Here is a 24917-nt window from a genome sequence, read left to right as displayed (position 1 = left end):
AGGCGGCCTGAACTAGAGGGGGGGCCCTTGGCCCTCAGCGGCAGGAGGGGAGCAGGAGAAGGCCAGGCTCCGATCTCCCACCATCTGGTGGGCAAATCACTTTCCTGCCCAGAAGGGCCCATAGTGGTGGGAACCGATGGGCTCCAGGGCACGTGGCAGCGCATCCCAGGGTCTCCCCAGGACCGGCCCAGGCTGCCCTCAGGAAGCACAGATGAGGCAGGTGCTGCCACCTGAGAACAGTGGTGGGCCCAAGAGTAGGCAGGCAGTGAGGAGCAAGGACGTGGGCGAAGGAGGGGCAGCGGCGTTGGGGGAAGCTGTGGGCCCACACCCCCACTGGCCTGGTGCCTGTCCTGCCAGCAGAGGGGCCCAGGGCAGGAGCAAAGGGCAGGGCAGGGAGGGTACAGAGAGCAGGCCAGGCAGGCGCGGCAGTAAGGGTGCCCAGATGGGGGATGATACCGCCTGTGACATGCAAGGTGCCCCGGGATGCACTGAGTCCTCCACACTGCACAGGGAGCACTCCCCAAAGCCGTTCCCTGCTCGCCCGCAGCCCGGCTGGTGAGGTCTGGGTGTCCAGGCAGAGCTGAACCGGCTGAGGACGAAAGGCCCGGGGGCCAGTACAGCAGTACAGCGCCCGTTCCTCGGCAGGGGTGAGTTTTCTGTCTGACACAGGCTTCCGGAGTTACCTTTCTCAGCCAAGGACACGCGGTAGTTCTCCAGGAAGATCACTTTCAACCTGTCACCCACAACTGGGTCATGATTGACGACATCGCCAATGGACGTGACCAACTTGATGATCAGCTTGGCCATGTGGTAACCGGGCGCTGCCTGGAGAGGGGTGAAGGTTTTTAGCAGAAACGCCTTGTTCGGGCCCTTGGAGGCGCTCCTGGTTCCTGGGGTCTGCAGGAGGGTGAGTCCGGAGCCACAGGAGCCTGCCGCCGGGGCAGTCAGTAGAGGAGCTAGGGAGGCCATCCCGGCCCCAAGGCCTCAGCTTCTGCTGAGCGCTCAGAATGGTGGCCACCTCACCACATCCAGAAATGTGTCTGCCTCAAGCCTGGTTTTCTGGTTGTTGTCAGGTTTTCAGAAATCACAACGTAAAAGAGACCAGGATTTCTAGAGCTGCTGACTGTCAGGAAACAGTCCCTAGGGACATACTGGGACACACACACACACACACACACACACTGGAGGGACACATTCGGAAAGAGCCAGGCTACGGCAGACAGACAACCCGATGTCTGGAACAGATAGGCCGTGGGGAAAACCTACAGAGAACCGAGACACCACGGCAAGTCCAAGGTGAGAAGTCACTGGGCCCTCACTCAGACCAACTTTTAGAAATATCTGTCACTTCACAAAGACGACTGGGCCAGGGACCCATGAGGTATCTGCGTGAGCACTTCATGACACGGAGGACTCCTGTCCAGTGCTTTCGGATGGTGGGTGGTACTGTGTGGTGATGTTTCAGTCTACTCGCATTGTGGTTCTGCTGTAAACATCATTTGATGAAGAGGAATGCTGACGTATGTCAGACTGAAGAGCTAGAGTGTCTGCCATTTACTGTGAAATGCTTCAGCTAGTCTGAGGGACAGGTTTATGGTTTTGCTACAGTTCTTCCTGCTTCTCTCTAGGTTCAAATGTTTCCTTCTTTTCTTTTTTTTGCCGAGACAGGGTCTGGCTCTGTTGCCCAGGCTGGAGTGCAGCAGTGCAGTCACAGCTCACTATAGCCTCAGTCACCCAGGACAATCGATCCTCCTACCGCAGCCTCCCAAGTAACTGGGACTACAGACATGCACCACCACACCCAGCTAATTTTTGCATTTGTTTGTAGAGATGGGGTTTCACCGCATTGCCCAGGCTGGTCTGGAACTCCTGGGCTCATGCAATCCACCCACCTCAGCTCCCAAAGTGCTGGGATTACAGGCTTGAGCCACTGCGCCCGGCCTAAAATTTTCATAATAACATTTAAAACTTTTTCAAACTCCGTATCTCTATAGACTTCACATACTGAAATACTGACAAATAAAATGATGCAATTCCAAAATTTACTTCAAAAACAGCAGGTGACAGGAGTGGACAGAGACCAAATGGGGTGTGCCAGGAGGTGGCGGAGCCCTGAGGAGTGCCCGCCCCTCTGACCAGCTTCCCACTCGCTGAAGGCAGGGAGAGGGTGTGTCCTTCAGGCTGCACACAGGCACCAGCAGCCCCAGGCCCAGCCTTGCCATGAAGAGCTGGGGTGCCTCACACAGTCCAGACTCACTTAGGGCCACTGCTCCAGCAGGACCCTCCTAAGGACGCTGCACCCCACGGCAGCCCCACAGCTCTGGATAAAGACCAAGCTACTAGGGAAACATGGCAGGAGGTGGGGACACTGGCCGCAGAGGGCTCAGGAGTATGACGATGTGACCTGGGACTCGATGACAGCACATCTAGGACTCTGAAAGTATGTCATAGTAAATAAAGTGAACTGAAAGCAGGCAATGCTCAGGGAATGTGCAGGTGATGAAGCAGCCACAGCGCCCTGTGCCCACTGGGCACCATGCAATCCTATGGGCACAAAGAGAAAGGACACCGCCCCCTCTGAGGTGGGCACCAGCAAGCCCACTGGGGACTGGCCCTCTAGGCTGGGGACCCTCCGGTGAGCTGGGCAGGCAGGCTTCCATCCCATTCTGACCCTCTACAGGGTCCCCGCCCCACAGGCACGCCAGTAGGGCCGGTGACCAGTGGGCACCCGGCTCCTCAGTATGGATGTGGCACCACAAGAAGCATGCAGACTGCCCACCCACCGTCCCTGGACCAAACACCACAGAGAGGACTGCAGAGGACGTCACTCACCTTGCCCCCAATCATAACAGTCCTGGGCACAAAGGCCTTGGCCGGGTCTCTCTTGATTCCTGCAGGACACACGGAAGAGACTCACACAAGGCACCGGGAGCCGGACAAGCCCCTGCCGGGGCCCAGCAACATCAGAGGCCGACCCTGAGGCAGGACAGGCAGGCTCCGCCGTGAGTGTGCGTCAAGCCCCAGTGACACAGGCGGCAGCGGCACAGGGCCACTGGCCACCCACCTGCCCACCCACCAGGAACCTGCCACTTACAAGGGAGCGAGGCCACCCTGAGGTCTGCACTTAGGTTCCCAGCTGGTGAGGAAGGCCAGCCAGGACCAATGACGAACCCGGCAGCTGACCCGAGCAAAGATGCTGTTTGTTCCCAGGGGCTCAGAGGAAAAGCTGCACCTCAGTTTCCAGAGAAGCCCAATACAGGAGCCTCCTTAGGTTTGGCCACCAATGTTCGAGGCCCCTGTACATGAAGGGCACACTTGTGGGTTTTCTTTGGTTTTGTTTCTTGAGACAGCGGCTCACTCTGTCGCCCAGGCTGGAGCCTCTACCTTCCAGGTTCAGGCAATCCTCCCACCTCAGCCTCCTGAGTAGCTGGGGTCCTAGGCACGTGCCACTGTGCCCAGCTAATTTTTTCACTTTTTGCAGAGATGAGGGTCTCTCTATATTGCCCAGGCTGGTTTCAAACTCCCAGGCTCAAGCAATCCTTCCGCCTCGGTCTCCCAAAGTGCAGGGATTATAGGCGTGAGCTACCGCGCCTTGCGCTCTACCACTCTTGTGTTTTTTTGTTTTTGTTTTTGTTTTTAAGAGTCAAGGTTTAGCTCTGCCACCCAGGCTGGAGTACAGTGGTGTAATCGGGGTTCACAGCAGCCACAAACTCCTGGGCTCAAGTGATCCTCCCCTCCTCAGCCTCCCAAGTAGATGGGACTACAGGCACTGACAGGTTGCCACATGCAGCTAATTTTTTCACTTTTAGTACAGATGGGGTCTCGCTTTTTTGCCCAGACTGGTCTCAAACTCCTGGCATCAAACAGCTGTCAGGCCTCAGCCTTCCAAATCCTTGGGATTACAGGGGTGAGCCACCACACTGACCTTAAATTGTGTTTTAAACACGTTGTTTGGATGACACAAAGAAAAAGTGGCAACATCAGCCTTGTGGCTGTGGTGCCATCAGCCTTCAGGGGCGCTGGGTGAGACCTCGTGTCTCCCTTCTGCCTTGCTGGGACAGGGGATGAGGGCCCCCGAAGTTCTTCACAGAAGTGGACGGAGGGTCAAGCCACGACGGCCAGCTCACTGCCAGCCCAGCAAACAGGCTGTCCTTGCCAGGTCATGGGTTTGCAGATTTCACAGGAGGTTCCTACAAAAAGGGGATGAGCGGCCACCCTGGACAGGTGTTCACCAGCGAGCCGGGCCTGGGTGGGGCAGTAGGGAGTCGGGCCGATGTGTACCACCTGGCCCCAGGCTCCAGGAGGAACACAGCTGCCCCTTAGTGCTACATCTTTTCACTTCTGGAAATCAGCAGAGAACAGGAAAAACAAAACACACAAATGATGATTTCAGCACAACTAGGAAAGAAGGCAACCATGCAAACTCCAGGCCACAGTGGGCAGCGGACGGGGTCCTGGGAATCCTAACCTCTGGGGAGGGGCACTCTGGGCAGAGCTCCGGTCCTGGGGGCCACCAAGGAGCCCCCGGGGGACAGCAGGCTCAGGCGAGCGCCTCTCTCACAAGGGCATCCTCACAAGGCAGGTCCTGGCATCCAGGGGAGCCTCCCGCCCAGGTGAGACCTGGAGAAACAGCGGAGACGCAGCCACAGGGAGGTGCCACAGACTGGGGAAGCACGGCCTTGGCCCAGCAGAAGAGCTGCCTTGGAGGACTGAGAAGCCTATTCCGAATAGCCCCAGGCGATCCAGCTCACCCTAACGTAGCAGTGGAAGTCAGCACCCAGCCCTGCCACAGGCCACAGGCGGGGAGTGAACCCCTTTGCGAATCACATACCCTCGGTGACCACCAACTTGGAAAGACATGGAGCCGAATGCAAGGCCTCAGGGAGGGGGGCAGAGAGCAGATGAGAGGAGCAGAGGGCACGGGAGGAAAGTGCAGCCGGGAGACGCTCCAGAGAGCAGTGCCACCCCACAGGACAAGGACAGAGAGAAGTAAGTACCAAGGAGGCAGGCCAGAGAAAGCCACCTCATGCCACACTGCAGCCCAGAAGCAAAAAACCAAACAGAACCAAACACACGTTTCAAACAGACAACTTCCCTGAGGTCCAGCAACATGTTCAACAAGCACCCTGAGTACTGACGAAAATGCCGCGTCAACAGCCAACACCAAGACACGGCAACGACAGTGAGTCACTCATGAGATCGAGAACTCAGACCTCGCCAGACTTCTGCACACACACCCACCCTCCAGACAGTGCCCAGGAGGGCCCCAAAAGGCACTGGGGGAAGGAAGTGGAGTCAAGACTGGCATCTTCAGTCAAACCGACCTTCGTGGTGAAGGGTCTAGGCTATTTTGAACAAGCAAGAATTCGGGAAGGTTGTTCCCAGGAGCCAGTCATGAACTAGACACAGAGCGGCCGGCAGGGCTGGGCAGCACTCTGCAGGAGGACTGCGAGGAGCAGGGAACATACTCACCTGCAGACTCAAACTGACGGAGCTAGGGACAGGAGGAAGGGCAGAGTATTGATGCTGTGAGCTCTGACAGTGGGGCAAGGAGACGCATGTCCACACGTACACGCACACACACAACCACACGCGTTTACACACATGCACACACAGACATTTATGCACGCACACACAGACATGGGGCAAGGGGGAAGACCAGTGGGAGCGAGCACCACCCTGTTGGCTGCCTCCTGTGAACGGCTGGAAATCACAGCGGGTTGTTCAAAGCGAACGAACCAAGCAAGCGGAAGCAGAGCGTCTGGGAAGCCTGACGGCCAACACTAAACGACGACGCAACAACTGACTGTGGGGGCAGCGGAGCGGGAGGAAGGGAGGGGTGACCCGCGACTCTCACTGTCGCTCATGAATGGGACCAAGCGCTGTGCAAGCGGAGGACTCCGGGTCACCACCAGGGACACACAGAGCATCACAACTGCAGGAGGAAAGTGGGGCAAAGAAAGGTGATGCAAAGTTCCCATGCACCACCTCGGAGCCGGGAAGCCACAGCCCTGGGAAGCACCTCCCGTGGTGCCACACGGCAGAGGGGTCCTCAGTGGGGGTGGCCTCCAGCCCCGTCCTACTGCATGTGTCTCAAACGCACCAGATCCTCCACCCCATCGAGGCTTACTCACTGAGCATAGGAGATGTGTTTCCAAGAGGAGCTTTGTATCAGAAAGGAGGATGTGTGGTTCCTTTGGTTTTTAAAATACCTACTTTATTAAATTACAAAATTTTAGAAACCTAGTTTTTCCTTAAGGTTTTATTCTCTATTAAACCTAGCAAATAGTCACCTTGACCTTTGGAGGTCTCTGATTCATGTTTGTTCTCATAATTAAATGTCCTTAGACAATATAAGATACATGTGTAAATTTAACACGTACTATCTTACTTTTTATAAGTATGATTTAAATGCCTCTAACAAGCATAATCTTTCCAAATAAGATTACTCTCATAGAGATAATAACTAAATTTAAAATAAAAACTGAAGGCCCGGTACAGTGGCTCATGCCTATAACCCCAGCCCTTTGGGAGGCAGAAGTGGGTAGATCACTTGAGGCCAGGAATTCGAGACCAGCCTTGGCAACACAGTGAAACCCTGTCTCTACAAAAAAACACAAGGGCACAGTGGCGTGCGCCTGCAGTCCCAGCTACTTGGGAGACTGAGGTGGGAGGATTTCCTGGGCCCTGGGAGGTCGAGGTTGCAGTGAGCCATGGTGGTGCCACTGCACTCCAGCCTGGGCCTTTCGGGTGTTTAACTGTTCACCTGCCACGTGAGGCCTGGCATGGGGCACACAGGAAAACGTGGCTTTTGCTTAAAATAAATGTGCCACATCACACATGCCCACGCCTACACACGCACAGCCCCCACCATGACAAAGGCCCAGGGTCTGTGCACAGCTGGCGGGCAAGGGTAAGCCTTGGGCCCCGCAGTGCAGTTGTGCAGGTGATGCCGGCACTCACGGTTGTACAGGGTGACGACATGCAGGCAGTTGAGCAGTTGCCGCTTGTACTCGTGGATCCTCTTCACGTGCACGTCAAACATGGAGGAGGGGTTGATCTTTACCTTGTACTCCTTCTCCAGGAAGGCTGAGAACTTAAGCTTGTTTTCCTGGGAGGGTGAGGGGGAAGGATGGCTGGAGACTTCACCAGGACTCCACCCACTGACCCTGCGGCTTCCTGCTTCGAGTGCCCTGTGAGGAGCGCCGCAGGGAAGGGGCAGGGGTATACAGGATGGAGCTGAGGGGCAGAGATGGCACCAGGGGTCTTCTCATGGGAAAAGGGGAGAGGGCGATGCTGAAGGTGGATCTGTACCAGGAATAGGGGATAAGTGAGGAGCCGGCCCAGGAGCATGCCTGGAGCCAAGCAGAAGACACTGCAGAGCCAGGTGTGTAGGCAGGGGAGCGGCGTGGGAGCGGGACGGCTGAAAGGACTACAAGGAGAACTAGTTCTGGCCTCTAGGAGGAGGCCAAGCTCGACAGGCTGTGTAGAACGGCCTCCAGCCTGCTGAGGTTTGAAGGCTGCCGTGACCGGCCCTGGACTAGCCGAGGGGCTGCTGCCGGTGCAGACAGTTGGTGCACCTGCACAGCTCTCCAGGGCAAAGAGGGCATCATGCTGGAATGGGCTTCTAGAGGCTTCCATACAGAACTGACCCGTGGTGGAGGGTTGAGGAACGGGCAGGGCTGGCCTGGGCTCTGCACTCAGCTATCTGCCACGTGACCTGTCCTCCTCGGGGCCCTCATCTGAAAGGCTGAGTGGGGTAGAGAGACTTCAGGGGACCCTGACAGCCTCACCCTCAGTCCTGTTCCGAGTCCCCGCTAAAGCCCCAGTGGGTACCCCAGGACCTGTGCTGGGCTTGCAGGAGGGCTTGGGGCCCGGGCGTGCCTGCCTAGCTGTGGGAGGGCTGGGGCCGGGGCTCGCGCCAGGGCCAAGGCCACGCCTACCTGTTTGACCTTGGCCACGTCCCTGATGAACGCCTCGTCGTTGACCAGTGGCAGCAGCTTCTTCAGCTGGCTCAGGTCCGTCAGGAACTCCTCCCCAATTTTCTGGAGAATGTAAAGGCTCCGCTCACTGTGGGCCCTAGCCACTTGCCCTCCTCCCGTTGTCGCCCATGCCCCTGCTTTCCCCTGGGATCTGCTCGTCCAGCCTCTCCACGCATCCCACCGCTCAGGCCACAGGGTCGCCCCGGCAGCCCCTCCCACCTCTTCTGATCTTCTGAGAGGGCTCTGGGATGTGGCCCGGTCCCACCAGTTCACATGCCCACAACAAACACAAGCCTCCCTCAGCCACCGTTCCCAGGGTTCTCTGACGTTGAACATCCCATCACCACCCAAAACCCAAAGCCATCCTCCAGCTGCCCTCCACCAGCACCTTCCCTGCCTCCACAATGCAGCAGGCAGCCCCCTCAAAGCCAGCACCTCACCGAGGTGCTGCCCGCAAATACTTGGCCACCTCTCCTCACTGTGCCCAGGCCCGCCTCAGACCACACGGGAGCCACGCTGCCTTCCAGGTCCCAGGGGCCCGTCCCCCAGCACAGGGCATTGGACCAGTTTGCCCCAGAGCACTGCTCCCTCCCTCTTCATTCCCTCTTCAGACCTCAGCTTTCCTGGGAAGCCTTCCCTGACCATAGCCCGAGGTGAGTGGTCCCACCCTCCCAGCCGCTGGTCCTGGCCTGTAGCACGGGGCCTGACACCTCAGCGCTTGTTTCCCTCGGGAGCTTGCATAGGAGCTGACATACAAACAGGAAATAGGTGCCCAGCCTGGCAGACTCTCCTGGCAGTCAGCTGCCTCTTGCCTCTTTTGCAATGGCCCCGTGGCTGCTCTGAGCCACACCCCAGCCCTCTCTAAAGCTCAGCTTCTGAACTTGCACACAGGACCCACCAGGCCCCACTGGGTGACTGCGCAGCTCAGCGCCCATGTTCAGGGGCTCAGCCCTCATGCATGTCCGGAAGCCTGCAGGTCAATACGTGAGGGACAGACTCCTGCCTACTCAGCAACCACTCAGCAGGGGCTGATGACACGGCCAGTGGTTCTCAGCCCAGGCATACCCAAAGGCACAGGTGGGGCCTGGCGCTCACCTCCACGATGGTATCGGCCAGCCCCGGGTTGCACAACAGCAGCCACCGGCGGGGGGTGATACCATTGGTCTTATTCTGGAACTTCTCTGGCTCCAGTTCATAAAAATCCTTAAAGCTGCAAACACAGAGAACAGGGAACTGTCACAAATGCTGTGCCTTGAACCTGGTGAGCAAGAGACCTTAAGGCCCTTTTAAGGAGGTCCCAGGATCCCTCAAGCTCAGTGTTTCTGTTCTGTTTTCTGAGAACAGAGTGACTGCGGCCGCCGCAGGCTCTGGGAGCCATACAAAGGCAGCGCCTGCGCCCAGGGGCCTCTGTGGCTGGCTGTGCGGTTTGCCCAACTACACCCTCGCAGGCATCAGAGCCTGGCCATTCTCCGGAGCGGTCCATGCGGAAACAGGTGTCCAAGTCATGACAGCCGAGACCGCAGGACTGTAGGGCTTGAGAATGGTCGGTTTCCTCATCGCTACTGGGGAGGGGCCCAACACAGAAGCTTGCTGTGGGTGCCATGCACAGAGCCTGCAGCCCAGCCCCGGGCACAGAAGGCCCCGCTCCTGCCAGGTTCTGCCTGCCCAGCACGCACAGCAGACGCCCAGCACATGCTAGGTGAAAGAGTGGGAGTGATTCCTAGATCACGCCCCACCTAAGAGGGGCAAGAACGAGATCTGACCTAAGAAACCCTCCTGCAAGCCATGTCTAAGCCCCGCCAGCAGCAGGAAGACCAGTGGTGCAGAGCCTCCGGCTGGATCCCCAGGAGGGCAGGGGCGCGGGAGAGCAACAGGAGACAAAGCCGTCTCCCCATTGCCCACAGGGCCAGAGGCCCCCATGTGCTGGTCGGTGAATGCACAAGGCGCGACCCTGACAGGGTGTTCTGGGCAGCTCTGTCATTCCCATGGAGGCAGGGGCCTGGTGGCATGGGATGTGTGCCGTACAGCTGGGTCCATGTGTTCGGTGGATGGTCCTAGATGCAGGCCTGGGTGTCAGACAGAGCTGCCCCCCCTCGGGCAAGCGCCCCACTCACACCGACTGTTTCACAATCTCCGAGTGGATCCTCGCCACACCGTTGACAGCGTGGGACCCAATCACACACAGGTGGGCCATGTTGATCCGCTTGCAGTCCCCCTCCTCGATCACTGACATCCTGCGCAGGCGGTCCACATCCCCGGGAAACAGCGCGGCCACGTGCTGGTACCAAAACACAGAGGCAGGTAGATGGGCACGGGAGGCCCCACGGAGACCCAGCACTGCCCATGACCAGGGGACAGTCCATGACCACCCACAGGAAGCTCTGCTGCCTCCAGGGAGGTCCTGGGGCTGCGACAGCCAGACCTCACTCGAGTGCTCCCAGCGCGAGCAGGCACTTCAGAGGCATCTCACAAGGGCCCGGGGCCAGCTCCAGGAGGAGGCTCTCGCTCACTCCACTCCCCAGCCCAGGAAAGGGCCCGGCCCGGCCCAGGGACCCACAGGGCTACTGTGTCTGAGGAAGATGGGTCTGACGGAGAGGACACGCAATTTAATTTACAAAGAGGAACCTGGGACAGCTGTGGGTCAGGTGTGGGGATCAGCCAACAGCTCTGCCAAGGGACAGCCCCCAGCCCTAAGCATCCTCTGCTAAAGGGAGGGTGCCTCGTTCAAGGAGTAAAGCACCTCCTCGCCCAGGCCAGGTGCGGGCCCGTTGGCATGGGTGTAACCGCCACCCCACACGGCCACCTGGGCCCACACTCACGTCCAGGTGCCGCTGGTTGATGGCATAGATGATCTCCAGGTGCCGCGGCAGCAGCTTCTCAAACATGGACACGGGCCAGCGCTCCAAGGCCTCAGGCAGCACGGTGTGGTTGGTGTATGCACAGGTCTTCTTCGTGATTTCCCAGGCCTAGGCCATTCGAGAATGTTCCCATGTGTTTGTTTAGAAACAAGCAGCTCTCTGGCCAGTTGCCAGAGCATCCAGGTTCCCAGGCAGATGCTCATCCAGGCGGGGTGAGCATCCAGGTTCCCAGGCAGATGCTGGGTACCCCAGAAGGGCCACCCTCCCCTCTGCTCTCCAGGGTGGATCTGGAGCCTTTTGAAAGCCTGACACGCAGCCCAGAGCCCTCACTCTGCTGATGCAACCCATCGAAGTGTGACGTTATGGTCCAGTGCGTGACACACACACAAATAAGACACACTCGCCTGCTACCTGGGGTCACCTTCACACCCTCCCATCACTGGTAAATGGACGGACCGCTGAGCGGTTTTCTATTTATTTCCACTAAAGTAGCCGGACACCCACAGTGGGGAGGACACTGGTTACTACATGGACCTGCCCCGTGCTGGCCAGAACTGGGGTACTCGCAACAGGCACAGCCTCACCTGAAGTGCACACACACCAAGGCCAGAGAGGGGCTTGGGTTTCTACAAAACGGAGTTAAAAAAATTTGTTCTATGATTTCTTTTTTGTTTTTCTGGGTGTGTGCTGCCACACCTGGCTATCTTTTGTTTTTAGAGGTGGGGTCTTGCTGTATTGCCCAGGCTCTAACGTCTGGCCTCGAGTGACCCTCGTGCCTCAGCTTCCCAAAGCATTAGGATTACACGTGTGAGTCACCACACTGTCCAGTTTCATGGTTCTACATGTCGATTGGATAACGGTTAGATTAAGAAAATCTCACCACACAAACGTATTAAAGTTCAAAATACGCTGAGTCGTGAGAGCAGGTGCCATGAACAGAGCACAGAGCTCTAAACACTTAACGCTTTGGGGAGCTGTCACCAAACTTCAAGATGAGAATGCACCAACGGGAAACCCTGAGAAGTGTCAGAGCCCTATCCTTATCCTCTCCCCCGTGCCCTGTCCCCCGCACCCTGTCCCCCACACTCTGGCCCCCTGCAACCTGGCCCACAGAACCTCTGTCTCCTGGAATCAGACCCCTCCCACAGCTCGCATCTCTCCCAGGCATGATGACTACCCAGCTCTCCCTAGGCCAGGGGAGAGGCCCCCTAGCTCAGCTCCTCGTAGCCCTGGTCTGCATGGGCTCCAGGCTCTGGGGAGGTGCCGCCCTTCTCCTCCACGCACACCTTGTCCCAGTCCACCTTCTCCACGTCCACCAGGATCCGCATGAGCTCAGGGATGGAGAGGGCAGGGTGGGTGTCGTTCAGCTGGATGGCCACCTGCAGGTCGCACAAGGGGTGCCATTCAGTCATCTCATCCCGTGTGGGCACCCATGGTTGTTGGCATGTGAAGCTCCCCGAGTGAAGGAGCCAGCCCAGCCCTGAGGAGCCTGGAGAACAGGGAGGGGTTCTGGGGAGGGAGCATGGAGGACAGCCGGGCTCACACTGTGGCAGGTGTGTGCTGTGCCCGACGTGCCTGCTGGTGAGTGCCCCACAGCGGTGTGCTCTGCTGCCAGTGTGTGCTGCAGCCGGAGGGGAGGAGCCGTGGCCACTGGGGCTGGGGGCTCTCTCACTGGAGCCGTGAGGGCTTTTTTTGAAATAACTGCACTTAGCTCCGCCAAGCACATCTGACTTTGCACAGGAGCCTTTCACCATGTCCCTTGCTGACTTGACTCCTAACAAGGCCGGTGACCCTTGTTCTGGGAGGGAGGGCCCAGGTGGGATCCTGGCCCAGGATGACGAGACCCCAAGACAAGGGGCATGTGCCATCCCACTCTAGCCCCTTTTGGGACAGACACGAGAAAGCAACCTCAAGAGCCTGAAGGCGCCCAGCCCCTGGCACTGAGATCCCTCCCAGGGCCACCACGCACCTTGTCTGGGAACGTCTCGAAACACGTTCTCACAGGGTCCCGGCAGCCGAACTTGGACGACTTGAAGCGGCGGATGATGTCCTGGAGCGTGGCGGCCACCACGAAGTACTCCTGCTTCAGCCGCAGCTCCTTCCCCTCGAAGAACTGCACACAGCAGAGCAAGCTGGAGGGTGTAGGCTGGGGGCGCATGCCCCATGACCCAGTCCCAGGGCTCCCCCAGGAAGCCCAGGTCAGTAACCTGGCTCAAGGGCGCAGGCAGAAGGCCGAGAGGAGCCCAGCCCAGCCGCCTGACACTGGGGCCTGCCTGTGTGCCCTCAGGTCACTAAGGAGGGTCACCCTGCCTTGGGACAGACCCCGGGACACAGTGTCCATCCGTCAGAAGTACAATGCCAGCGCTACTCAGGAGCTGCACTGTCCAAGCACAGGCCTTCTGGAACGTTCTGCACCTGGGGCTTGGGGTCTGCCAACAGTCTCACGGGGACAGGACAGTACACTCTTTGATGAGCCTTCCGGCACCCAGGCCTTCGCTCTTGTGTGCACAGGTTACTTCCATAAAATAAAAAGCTAACTTTTTATTGCCCACTAGGGCACATTCTAAGGACTTGTCAGGCAACAACAACAAAAAGAAAGCCACTGGGCTCTAAATGTAGGTGGCAGTGGGGAACATGGCGGTGACACCATCACCTAGCATGGGAAGGGCATGTGCCAGGTACCTTTCGAATGTCCCCAGGCTTCAATGCCACGTAGGCGCTACCGTCCCCCGGAGAGACAGATCACCTGCTTGGGGAAGTGGCACTGCAGGCTAGAACAGCACACAGGCTGGAGGGCTGACAGGCTCCAGCTGGCCCCAAGGAGCGGCTGGCTGTGTGTTTATGAGGGGAATGGATAAGAGGGGAAGGTGGCAGAGTGTCCTCAGAGAGAGGACCACAGAGCTGCCAAGAGGCACACGAGGACCCGCTTGGGCTTTATGGAGGACAGTGCAGCCCTCTCCTCCCCAAGGGCGTCGTGTGTGCACCTGAGGTGGGAGGGCCACCAGGTGGCTGCTTGCCAAGGCCAACAAGAGGCCCCACCGGGGAGCCTGGCCAGTCAGCCCACCTCACTAAGCCGGAAAGCGACGCAGCCTGAGCAAGAGTGCCCAGGCCAGCTACTCACGTTATCATTTGGATACAGGACCCTGGAGATGTTCTCAGCCAAGTTCCGGTCCAGGACCGCCTCGATGTAGTCTCCCACGTTGACTAAGAAGAAGTGGAGTGGGGTCAGCACACACATGCCTCCTGGCACCAGCCCCGCAACCGCTCAGGGGCCTACTTGCCAAGGCCAGTGAAACTCGCTCGAGCACAGGACTCCCCTAGCCGCTGCATTACTTCACCTCACCCCACCCCTGGAGGTAAACGCGATTCCTCCAGCAGTTCCCCTACGCACCGCATACAACTCCATCCCCCTCACTCCTCCCCAGGGGCACATGATCTGCACAAGCAGACCCTGGGTGCCCAGGGCCCAGGTGTCTCGGTCGCTCTGCCTGTAGGCCCTTCCCAGGCAGGTCCCACACACAGGTAAGCTGCACCAGCCTCGTTCTTTGCCAGGCCAGGATGCAGGTTCACCCTAGAGGAGGGCCGCGCAGCCTCCAGGACAGTGAGCCGCAGGGTGTGGTAAAGGCTGTGGGCGAGGGCATCCGGGACCAGCCACCCACATGGACACAGGGGCGCCGAGAACCAGGAACGTACAGTCCTGCAGCTTGAAGTCGTTGGGAGCCTTGGCGGACCACAGCCGCATGGTGTTGACGGTGTTGTTCTTGTAGCCGGGCACCGGGGTGTCATAGGGCATGGCCAGCACCACCTGGCCACAAAACAGGTTGCTCAGGACGGAGTGGCAAGGGCCCCCGCCGGCCCCTGCGCCTCTCCCCGCCCCAGCCTCTTCCTGGGCACCTGGCGCCCTGCTGGCCCCCCCCAGTCTCCCCCTTCTGCCCAAACACATCCACCCAGCCCATGCTCGGCACCACAGTCCCCGTCCGCGCCCGCCCCTGTGGTGCCACATTGTCATCCCGAGAGGACCACCCGCCCCACCACTCTCCCGAGACCAGTCCTGTCTTCTCACTCCACCTTCCTCAGGAATGCCTTCGACGGAAGAATCAGCCCCATCCCGACCAACCCCCACCTCCCTCCTTACCCTGTGCCCTCCACGCCTCCCCTCCTCACTCAGCTCTGCTCTAGGAACTCCCATACACACATGCTCGCCCCGGAGATGACCCCTCTCAGCTCCACCTGCGGGAAGGTTGCTCCTGCAGCTGCCTTGCCTGTTACCCTCGATGTTCCCAGCCCCCCAGCACAAGCCCAGCCGTGCTCCCTCCGCCCCAGCCTGGCTCCCCCTCTCCTTGACAAGCCCCCAGGTTCCCTTGCATCCAGAGACATCAGCTCCACTCCCACCAAGGGCAGGAGGAGGCTCACAAAGCTGAGGCCGGCCTGTGGTCCCAGCTTCCCGGCAGGCGCACTCAGGGATGCTTGGGTTCATCCCGGCACACGTGTGCCTGTGGCACCGCCAGTCAGCTCAGACAGCCACACAGGGGGCGCACCAGGGCCACCAAGACCAGAACCCCAGTATCCCTTTCCCTTCCTCTCTCCTGTCAACCCTCGCCCCTGCCCCACAAGGCGACATCCAAGTGAGCGACAAGTCCCCGGCAAGGCATTCCAGCCCCTTCCATCCTGGCCGCCCTCGGGGCTAAGCCCATCTTCACAGCCTGCCTGCAATGTCCCGGTTCTCCAGCATCCCCACTCACATTGACACGCTCATCCACGAACACATCTACGGCGCCGGTCCCCTGCCCTGCTTTTGCAAGTTAAATACAACTTTTCATGGCATTTTCAGCCTCCATGGCATGGCCCCAGCCACTCTAAGCCCATGTATTTGATTTAAAACTGTGTCCTACAAAGTTAGGACAACTCCCTCTGCACACCAGTCACCACCCAGCCTCCAGGCTCTCCTGTTATCACCCCTCCTTCTCCATCACAGGTGGCCAAATCTCACTGATGCCCCGACGTTCTCCTGCAGCCTCTCCTGCCGGCCCCTGCCCTGCCCCAGTCACCCCGGCTCCCAGCTGCCCTGAGCCTGGACTGGGTGCTCCCTCACGTGGCCTCTGCGTGCCTGGCACCCCTCGCTGCTGAGCACTCTAGGCTCTTCCCCTGGCCCCCATCAGCACCCTGCTGGGCAGCAGGGCCTGGCCCCATCCCTGGATGTCGCCCAGACCTCACACATACTCCAGGGACTCTGACAGCTGATGCTTTGAGAGCCATGGGCCACGTATGGCACCAGGAGGCCAAGCGAGCTTGTCGCATGCTCCACAGATAGTGGGAACTGTTTTCACCCACCCGGGAGCCCGTGCCCCCATCCCATCAGAGCACCCTCCTGCCTGCTCTTAAGCAGCGGGGTTCTCATGAGCATCTGGCTGTGAGTGGACCCTGCCCAGCCGCAACACATAGCTCCTGCCCAGCGGGGCTTCCCCCACAGAGTCTCGCGCTGTGCTCAGCGCTTCCACTGTTTGGGAAGCTCCCATCAAAGCGTAAGAGACTGGGGAGATGAGGAGAATAAACCTCCCCCAGCTTTTACCTTAAGTCCTCCAGGGAGGCAGCAAGTCCCCCAAGCCAAAAGAAGTCGAGATGACTGTGAATGAGCCGCAGCAGCCCCCTCACCCGGTCCCAGCCTTGCCGTGGACATTTCAGCCCAGGTACCTGTGTGTCCAGCCACTTCACGCCGTCGGGGGTGTGCTCCACGCGCCCATAGAAGTGCACAGGAAGCATATACTCGGGCCGCGCTTTCTCCCAGGGGTTGCCATAGCGCAGCCAGTCATCGGCCTCCTCTACCTGGAAAGGGGAGAGCTGTGACAGTACCCCCAGCACAGATGTCCCAGGCCGTCGCCCTGTCCTGGACCCAGCAGACCGTGCGGCTGAGATCACACAGCACCTGGCACTTAAACTTACCTACAGCCACTTACCACATCGGGATTCACTTCTGGCCAAGCCCACGTGGGTAAAATGAACACGGTGGACACTAAAGTAACAAACTCAAAATTCAGAAATATGCACCCCAAAAAAAGACACTAAGAACCACTGACTGACACATGCTCCGACCTGGATGGAGCTTGAAAAACCTACACTCAGTGAAAGAGGCCAGACAAAAACACCACACGCCGCATGAGGCTATTTACAGGAAATGTAGAATGGGCACCTGCACAGAGAAGCAGACGAGAGGCTGTCAGGGGCTGGGCATGACGGCACATTGGTGCAGGCCTTCCTTCTGGGGTGATGAAAATGTTCTCAAGATAGACAGTGGTGATGGTTACCCAACTCTGAATATACTGAAATCGACTCTATTTCAATAAAGCTGTTACAGAAGAATCACTAGAAGACACTGCTTTGACAGGGACACAGTGGCCAGGCGGAGGCTCACGCCTACAGTTCCCAGCACTCTGGGAAGCCAAGGTGGGAGGATCGCTTGAGCCCACAAGGTCGAAGCTGCAGTGAGCTATGACTGTACCACTGCACTTCAGCCTGGGCGACAGGGCAGGACCCTAACTCTAAAAACAATTACTAAATTAAATTTTAACAAGAAAGAAAGTGACGCTGCAAATCCACAAGTGCTGGGACCAAGCTGGCAGCTGGCAGTGAGGGTGCCCTGGATGCACCCAGGAAGACAAGCTATTCCGGGAGGGCTTATTCCCAAAATCTGTGCCCGGTGGCACCCGAGACCAGTGAATACACAAAACCAATTCCCACACTAAAAGCGGCCCTGCAGACTCGAGCCACCCTTGCGCAGAAGCACTAGGGGCTGCTTTACCACCAAGTGACGGAGTAACTCTGTCTGGTACAGCAGCAAGAGTGGGTTCTGAAATCTAAATTACCGAAACTGAAATGAGATCAAGCCTCTTCTCTTGAGAACGAACAAGCAGCCCTAGTATGCTACACTGAGGGATTTCCTCTTAATGGTTCCTACACAGACATAAAGAGTCACGAGCAAGACTGTCTGGGCTGTGCTCTTCGCGAGGCGCCTCCCCATGGTACTCCCAGCAAGACCTTTCTGGCGGCGTCTCCTTGTCCGCTGTGAGATACCCCAACACCAGGGCCTGACCATCTCCTGCAGAGTTGCTCCAGGAGTCGTCGGCAGAAGCAACAGCTTCCCACATACAAAAGCAGCCTGAGTCTCCCTTCCAGGGCCTCCCTGCCCCCTCGGCCAGGGTGCCAAGCAGGCTGGCCTGCGGCCCCTCTGGCCACACGCTGCTGGCCAACTCTGCCTGTATTTATTTCTTCCACGACTAAAGCCAACTAAAAACCCACTGAATATGACCAGTTCCCATGAAAAGGGGACGGGAGGAGGGGTGAGCTTCACTTACTGATCATCCTGAACTATCACACAAGGTGGCCAGAGTTACAGGAACGAGGACCACCAGAAGGAAAAATGTCTCCGTGGTAAAACAAAAACCACCACCAATACCTTCCTGCTGAAAACCCTAACACCAGCGAGGCGAAGGGGAGCCTCTGAGCTTCTGCCTTATAAACCCACACGTGACATGGGGACTGTTGGGGGCCAGAATGAGTCAGAGCATCAGCATGTGCATGGACTGGACTGTCCTGGCGCTCAGGCAGCACATGGAGGGCTGGGGCAGAGCTGTCCTGAGGCAGTGGAGAAAGGCGCCTTTCTAAGGTTGCAGAGGGCATCTCCACAAATCAAGCCATGGATCCGAGTCCATTTTAGGCTTACCTTTAGCCATTACTTTTCTTTAGCAACATTTTATTATTATTATTATTATGAGCGTTTTCAGACATGCAGAAACGTCATGCACCCACACCTAGGTGCTGTAAATAGTCTGTTATTTCTCCATCCGCCAATCCATTGATTTTGGGGTGCATTTAAAGCAAGCCGCAGACATGAGTCCACATTCCCCCTAAACACATCACTGTGCGTGTCATGGACAGCAGCTCCTTGCGTGTTTACGTTTTGGGTTAATTTCTCTACGGTGAGAGGCATGAGTCCTACAGATGCCAAGGACGAGCTCTGGAGGCTGCACCTGCCATGTGGCCCAACCCCACTTCCCACCCCTGCCCCAAGGACATCTCTACCACCCATCACACACACATTCATTGGGGCTGTACACTCTGATGCTACAAATCTTTTGATTCTAACCCCAGATCAGCTTTATTTGTGACTTCCAGGCCCCAGATGATATTAAATAAACCATTCACCAACTGAATGGAATAGTGGTGACTTTCATTCTGAGGCACATGGGAAGGGAGCTGCTCCCCGGGGAGGAGGAGGCTGCATTTTAAGGCTACGCCCTCCTCCCTGCCACAGTCTCAACCACCTCACTTAGCTGTAATGTGAGGCTTCAAGATCAAGGCTCACTCCTTCCAAGGGCCACCGTACTATGCAGAGTCTGGTCTCTAACCCCAAGGGCACTGTCCCCTCACTGGGGTCAGGGAGTGAAGGCAGAAGGTGAGAACAAAAGCTACAACTGCTCTTCTAACTACTTAAGGCCAACATCCCACTGAGGCTGACCCCAAGAGCACCACCTTGCACTCTGCATTTTGGTGCAGAGGGTCATCAGAGTGACCCTCACTGCCTGGCTGCTATTGGCCCTAACTGGGAGCTGCTGTGAGGCTCAGCCAGGCTTCTGTGTCCTGCATGCCCCAACTTCCCCGTCACCAGGCAGAGGCAGCTGGCAAAAAGCTCACACAGGGCCCAGGCTCTCCCAGGCCATGTGGGCCAAGGAGCTGGAGCAACGGAGCTGCCCTGACTTGCTCTACGTTGCCCTGGTCGGCCTGCAGTTCCCTGGCGGGGGCGCTGGAAGTATAAAAAGACAAATTGCAAATGTTGCCATTTTATTGTGTGAACAAGAGCTGGAAACCAGTGAAGAAATGAAGTCTCACCCACCTGCCAGCCATTGACAATCTTCTGGTTAAAAATTCCAAATTCATAGCGGATTCCATAGCCGTACGCTGCCAGGCCCAAGGTGGCCATTGAGTCAAGGAAACACGCTGAAAAATCAATCACAGATCAGTCAGAATCGAAGGCACGGCACCAAGGTCCCATGGGGAGGCAGCCCACGGGGCGCAAGGCAGAGATTCAGAGGGGATCACATTGACTTCAGGCTTCACTGAGAGGAAAACTGGAGCCCTCACCCTCCCCGTGAGATCCTGGGGCCACACACAGAAGACATCAACGTGGTTACTCGAAGGGCATGGGAGGATGGGGAGATGAAGAATCCCAGAGAACTCGGCCAGGCCTGGAACCTCTCCAAGCACGAAGACCTCACGGCCCCACTCTCGGATATCCCAGTTCAGGCTGAGGCCTCGCCGACCCCTGCACATTCCACTGAAACCCAAGCTGTTCTGACAGCAGTGACACATCAACACATCAAGCCTCACCCTACTCCTAAGTGAAGCCGGCACAGCAGTGGCAGCTGGCCACGTGCAAATCAACGTCCACCTGTGCAAACACTGCAGTACCAGGGGCCCCAAGGCGCTACGGCACGTGTCATTAAATCCAGCCCTTGTTCCAATCAAAACTTCTTGGAAGAAAAACAAAACAATGATTTGAATAAAGATTTAGAGGCCAGGTGTGGTGGCTCACACCTGTGATCCCAGCACTTTGGGAGGCTTAGGTGGGAGGATCGCTTGAGTCCAGGAGTTTGAGACCAGTCTGGACAACACAGTAAGACCATGTCTCTATAAAAAATACAAACAATTAGCCATGCATGGTGACGCATGCCTGTGGTCCCAGCTACTCGGGAGGCTGGGGTGGGGGAATTGCTTGAGCCCAAGAGGTTGAGGCTGCAGTGAGCCAAGACTGTGCCACGGCACTCCAGCCTGGGCAAGAGTGAAATGCAGCCTTATTAACGCTTCAGGACCGGCTGGGCGTGGCAGCTCACGCCTGTAATCCCAGCACTTCGGGAGGCCGAGGCGGGCGGATCATGAGGTCAGGAGATCAAGGCCATCCTGGCTAATGCGGTGAAACCCCGTATCTACTACAAATACAAAAAAATTAGCCAGGCGTGGTGGTGTGCACCTATAGTCCCAGCTACTCGGAAGGCTGAGGCAGGAAAATGGCGTGAACCCGGGAGGCAGAGCTTGCAGTGAGCTGAGATCATGCCACTGCACTCCAGCCTGGGTGACAGAGCAAGACCCCATCTCAAAAAAAAAAAAAAAACAAAACAAAAACTTTAGGATTAAAAAAATCAAAAAAACACCGACATGGAACACTAGTAACTAAAATAAAATGTCCACTCCATGGAACACACAGATGCCTGTGAGGCCCTCTGCCGAGGGAGAGGGATGAGGGAGCCTCACGGACTCTTGTTCTGGGGACTTGCCTACAGGAGGGAATCACACCAAGCCATGGTGGGCTCAGTGCTGCCTGGGTCTGTGGGTATGGGGCACTGTGGGCAAAAAGCAAAGGCTCTACTCATATGTGGCCATGGAGAAGGATGGAGGGAGGAGGCGAGGGGCAGGCAAGGTGACTGGGAAAGCCCAAGGACCCGGAACACCCCAAATGGAAGCAGGTCTCAGGGTTGGGGACGGAGCAGTCCACAGTCTCCAGCTTGGAGGTGAGACGTGGGGTGAATGGCCGCCCCTGGGGTTATCAGTAGATGGGAACAAAGGAGGCTGGAGCTTCCCTTGAGTGTAGGAAGCCCTGTTTTGCATTTGATGAGAAGGGACGTAGCAGGAAGACGGTGGTGACCCATCACATGTCGCGAAGGCTGGGGCGTGGAGAGGGCTGAAAACCCTCAAAGCTCAGTGCCCTGCCTTCTTATTTCAAGGCAATCTGCTGACTGTATCAGAGTTGAAACTGCCTGATGCAAGCAGGGCCATGTTCATAAATCATCTTTCCATCCTTTGGGCTGTCTGCCAATCGCTGGCTCTTGTGCCCTGGAAAGTGGTCAGCACATCGGGAGTCCCTCCCAGCACCAGCTTACTCCATGCTGGCAGGACTGGTCTTCATGATAATGATGACATGCCCCTTGTGTGAAAGAAAACATATATTTTCCCCTTTCCCCCAAATAGTGGCAAAGATTTCAATCTGAAGAACACACTGGCCCATCCACTCAAAGCCAATTTACCCTGAAGCCAATTTACCCTAAAACCAATTTACCTGACCCTGGCCTCACCACATGGCCACCAACCAAGCCAACGGATCCAAGAGAGCTCCTCCTGGATGGGGCAGCTTACCTGCCAGCCTCCCCAGGCCTCCATTCCCAAGGCCAGCATCTTCTTCTATCTCCTCGAGTTCCTCCAAGTCCAACCCCAACTGCAAAGAAAAACAGAGGCAGCATTTTAATGTTACTCAATATTTTCCCTTGAATGACAGGCTGAAAGATATGTAAGTCTTGTGAGCTTATGCTAAAAATTAGAGTCTGGGTTCTGTTAGACTTGAAAATCCAATGTTAAAATTTGATGTTAATGCATGGAAATGAAAGTTTACAAATATTTCAAAAACATTCATTGCCAGGTAGTTAACCTATTAATAGTGAACAAATTATAATATGTATCCTAAAAATGAAACCAATGGTTCTGTCATTCTCTAATTTCACATGGGCTAAAGATATTTACGTGACATATTTTTAAACTGAAACCTAAAAGCACTTTTCCTGTGGTGATTCCAATTGTATTCAAACAATGTCGTGAAATAGATATGTCATGCTAAAAATTAGAGAAAAAGCAATAAAATCACGATTGATACTTAAAGCCATTCCAGAAGCCGAACTCAGTACTCTCATTATGGCATATGGATAAATATTCCATTAATCTGGATTTAGTGCACGAACTTGACAAATTGCTCACATTATCTGGATTGGTAGTCTTTAAACTTTTTGGTCTCAGAAGAATCCAAACAGCTTTTGTTCATTTGAATTAAATGTATTGATATTTATCAAATTACAAATTAAAAATGCAGACCTTTTTAAAGTATACATATGAATTCATTTAAAAATAGTAAACCCAATACATGTTAACATAAACAACAAAGTTTAATTTTAAAAAAGTACATTTTTGAAACCAAAAAAATATCCACTGAGAAGAGTGGTAGTGTTTTAAATAACAACAGCAAAGTTACAAATGATTTAGCATACACTAAGTCAAATGAATCATATTGACACACATAGTAATTTGATTCAGGGTAAAATTTCAAAATACCGTGACTTGAACTTAATTCCTAAAGCAATTTCAAAGGGTACATTCCACCAACAATATTTTGGATATAGGGAGGGGGGTGCTAGGATTTACTCAATAATGCATTACTGGCTCAAAGTTAAGAAATAAGTTTAACTACAACATAACCGACCAGAAAACCCCTAAGTTTATGGTCTAAACCGATCTTAAAATCTCTCGTTCGTAAAAAAATCTATTAAATTCAAAAAATCCATTAAACTTTTTAAAAATCTCTCTATATTTTTCTAAAGACAGGCTACAAGTCAACATAGGGAAAGATGTTTAGTTCCTTCACGTTTTTAAATTGAGTGCCTACAGCACACTCATCCCACCTAGGAGGGCAAATGTCACCTTGATTTTGCGAGCATTCGAGAAAGACATAAAAAGCCTGGGTGCGGTGGCTCAAGCCTGTCAACCCAACACTTTAGGAGGCCAAGGTGGGAGGATCATTTGATCTCAGAAGTTCAAGACCAGCCTGGGCAACATAATGAGATGTCTCTACTGAAAATAAAAAATAAATTAGCTGGGTGTGGTGGCGCACGCCTACAGTCCTGGCTACTCGGGAGGCTGAGGTGGAAGGATGACTCGAGCCCGGGAGGTTGAGGCTACAGTGAGCCGTGATCGTATCATTGCACTCCAGCCTGGGTGACAGAGCAAGACCCTGTCTCGACAACAACGACACAAAAAGTAGCTGACAGAAAGTCCAAAACTCTGCTGAAGTGGGCTTCTGAACTGAAGACAGAAAAAGTACACTGCAGTACACCCAGTAACCTTTATCTCTTTATTGAGATATAATTCATTAACCATAAAATTCACCTTTTAAAAGTGTATGTTCACAAAATTGTGCAACCATCACCACTAATTCCAAACCATCATATCAAAAAGCAGTCCTGTGCCCATCAGCAGTCATAACCTATTTCCCCCGCCTCTGCCAATCACCGATCTACTCTCCATCTCTATGGATCTACTTATTTCGGATATTTCATGGCTTCTTCCAATGAGCATGTATTCAAGCTTCATCCATGTTGTGCCATATGTCAGCCCTTCCCATCTTTGTACTGCTGTGTACTATTCCATTGTATGGCTAGCCCACATTTTGTTTACCTACGTATCAACTGATAAACATTTGGATATTTCCACTTTTGGCTGTTATGAATAATGCTGCTGTGAAATTCATATACAATTTTCCATGTAGACATGTTTTCATTTCTCTCAGGCCTATACCTTCGTATGGAATTGCTAGGCTACATGAGAATTCTATGCTTAACTTTTTGAGTAACTGCCAGACTATTTTCCAAAGTGACTGCAAGATTTGACAATCACACCAATGGCTGTATACCCTCACCAACACTTGTTTTCTGTGTTTATGATTATAGCCGTTCTCGTGGGTATAAAGTGGCATCTCATTGTGGTTTTGATTTGCATTTCCCTCATAGCTAATCACATTAAGCATCTTTTTTGTGCACATGGATATCATCTTTGGAGAAACATCCAAGTCTTTTTGCCCGTTTTTCAACTGGGTTGTCTTTTTGTGGTTGTCAGAGTTCTTTACATATATTCTGGATACTAGACTCTTATCAGATTTAGGATTTACAAATATTTTCTCTCATTTTGTAGGTTGTCTTTATTTAACGCACAAAAGTTTTTCATTTTGATGAAGTCCAATGTATCTATTTTTTCTTTTGTTGCTTGGGTTTTTGGTGTCATATCTAAGAAATCATTCTAATCCAAGGTCACGAAGATTGATCTCTATATATTTTTCTAAAAGTTGTATTCTTTTAGCTCTTACCATTTAGGTCTTTGATCCATTTTGAGCTAACTTTTGTATGTAGTGTGAGGTAGGGGTTCAATTTCATTTATTTGCATGTAGATATCCAAATATCCCAATACCGTTTGTTGAAAAGACATCTTTCTCCAT

The 24917-nt window shown here is 55.0% G+C and overlaps 1 protein-coding gene across 1 annotated transcript in view; it reads right to left on the bottom strand.

Annotated features, from left to right (window-relative positions):
• PYGB (glycogen phosphorylase B) overlaps positions 1 to 24917 on the bottom strand; it is a 59249-nt gene that overhangs the window by 6831 nt on the left and 27501 nt on the right. The window contains exons 3-16 of the mRNA XM_023193469.1: positions 22022 to 22100; positions 19728 to 19831; positions 16532 to 16663; positions 14534 to 14645; positions 13962 to 14044; positions 12810 to 12953; positions 12127 to 12219; positions 10802 to 10948; positions 10097 to 10260; positions 9078 to 9192; positions 7944 to 8045; positions 6964 to 7111; positions 2833 to 2891; positions 684 to 825 (exon numbers count right to left, since the gene is read on the bottom strand). Coding sequence (XP_023049237.1) covers positions 684 to 825; positions 2833 to 2891; positions 6964 to 7111; positions 7944 to 8045; positions 9078 to 9192; positions 10097 to 10260; positions 10802 to 10948; positions 12127 to 12219; positions 12810 to 12953; positions 13962 to 14044; positions 14534 to 14645; positions 16532 to 16663; positions 19728 to 19831; positions 22022 to 22100 — 1624 coding nt within the window. The remainder of the gene's footprint in view (positions 1 to 683; positions 826 to 2832; positions 2892 to 6963; positions 7112 to 7943; positions 8046 to 9077; positions 9193 to 10096; positions 10261 to 10801; positions 10949 to 12126; positions 12220 to 12809; positions 12954 to 13961; positions 14045 to 14533; positions 14646 to 16531; positions 16664 to 19727; positions 19832 to 22021; positions 22101 to 24917) is intronic.

This window comes from Piliocolobus tephrosceles, chromosome 20, assembly GCF_002776525.5.
Source record: "Piliocolobus tephrosceles isolate RC106 chromosome 20, ASM277652v3, whole genome shotgun sequence".
In the NCBI taxonomy this organism is placed as follows: Eukaryota; Metazoa; Chordata; class Mammalia; order Primates; family Cercopithecidae; genus Piliocolobus; species Piliocolobus tephrosceles.
This window is presented reverse-complemented; position numbering and strand designations above follow the sequence as displayed.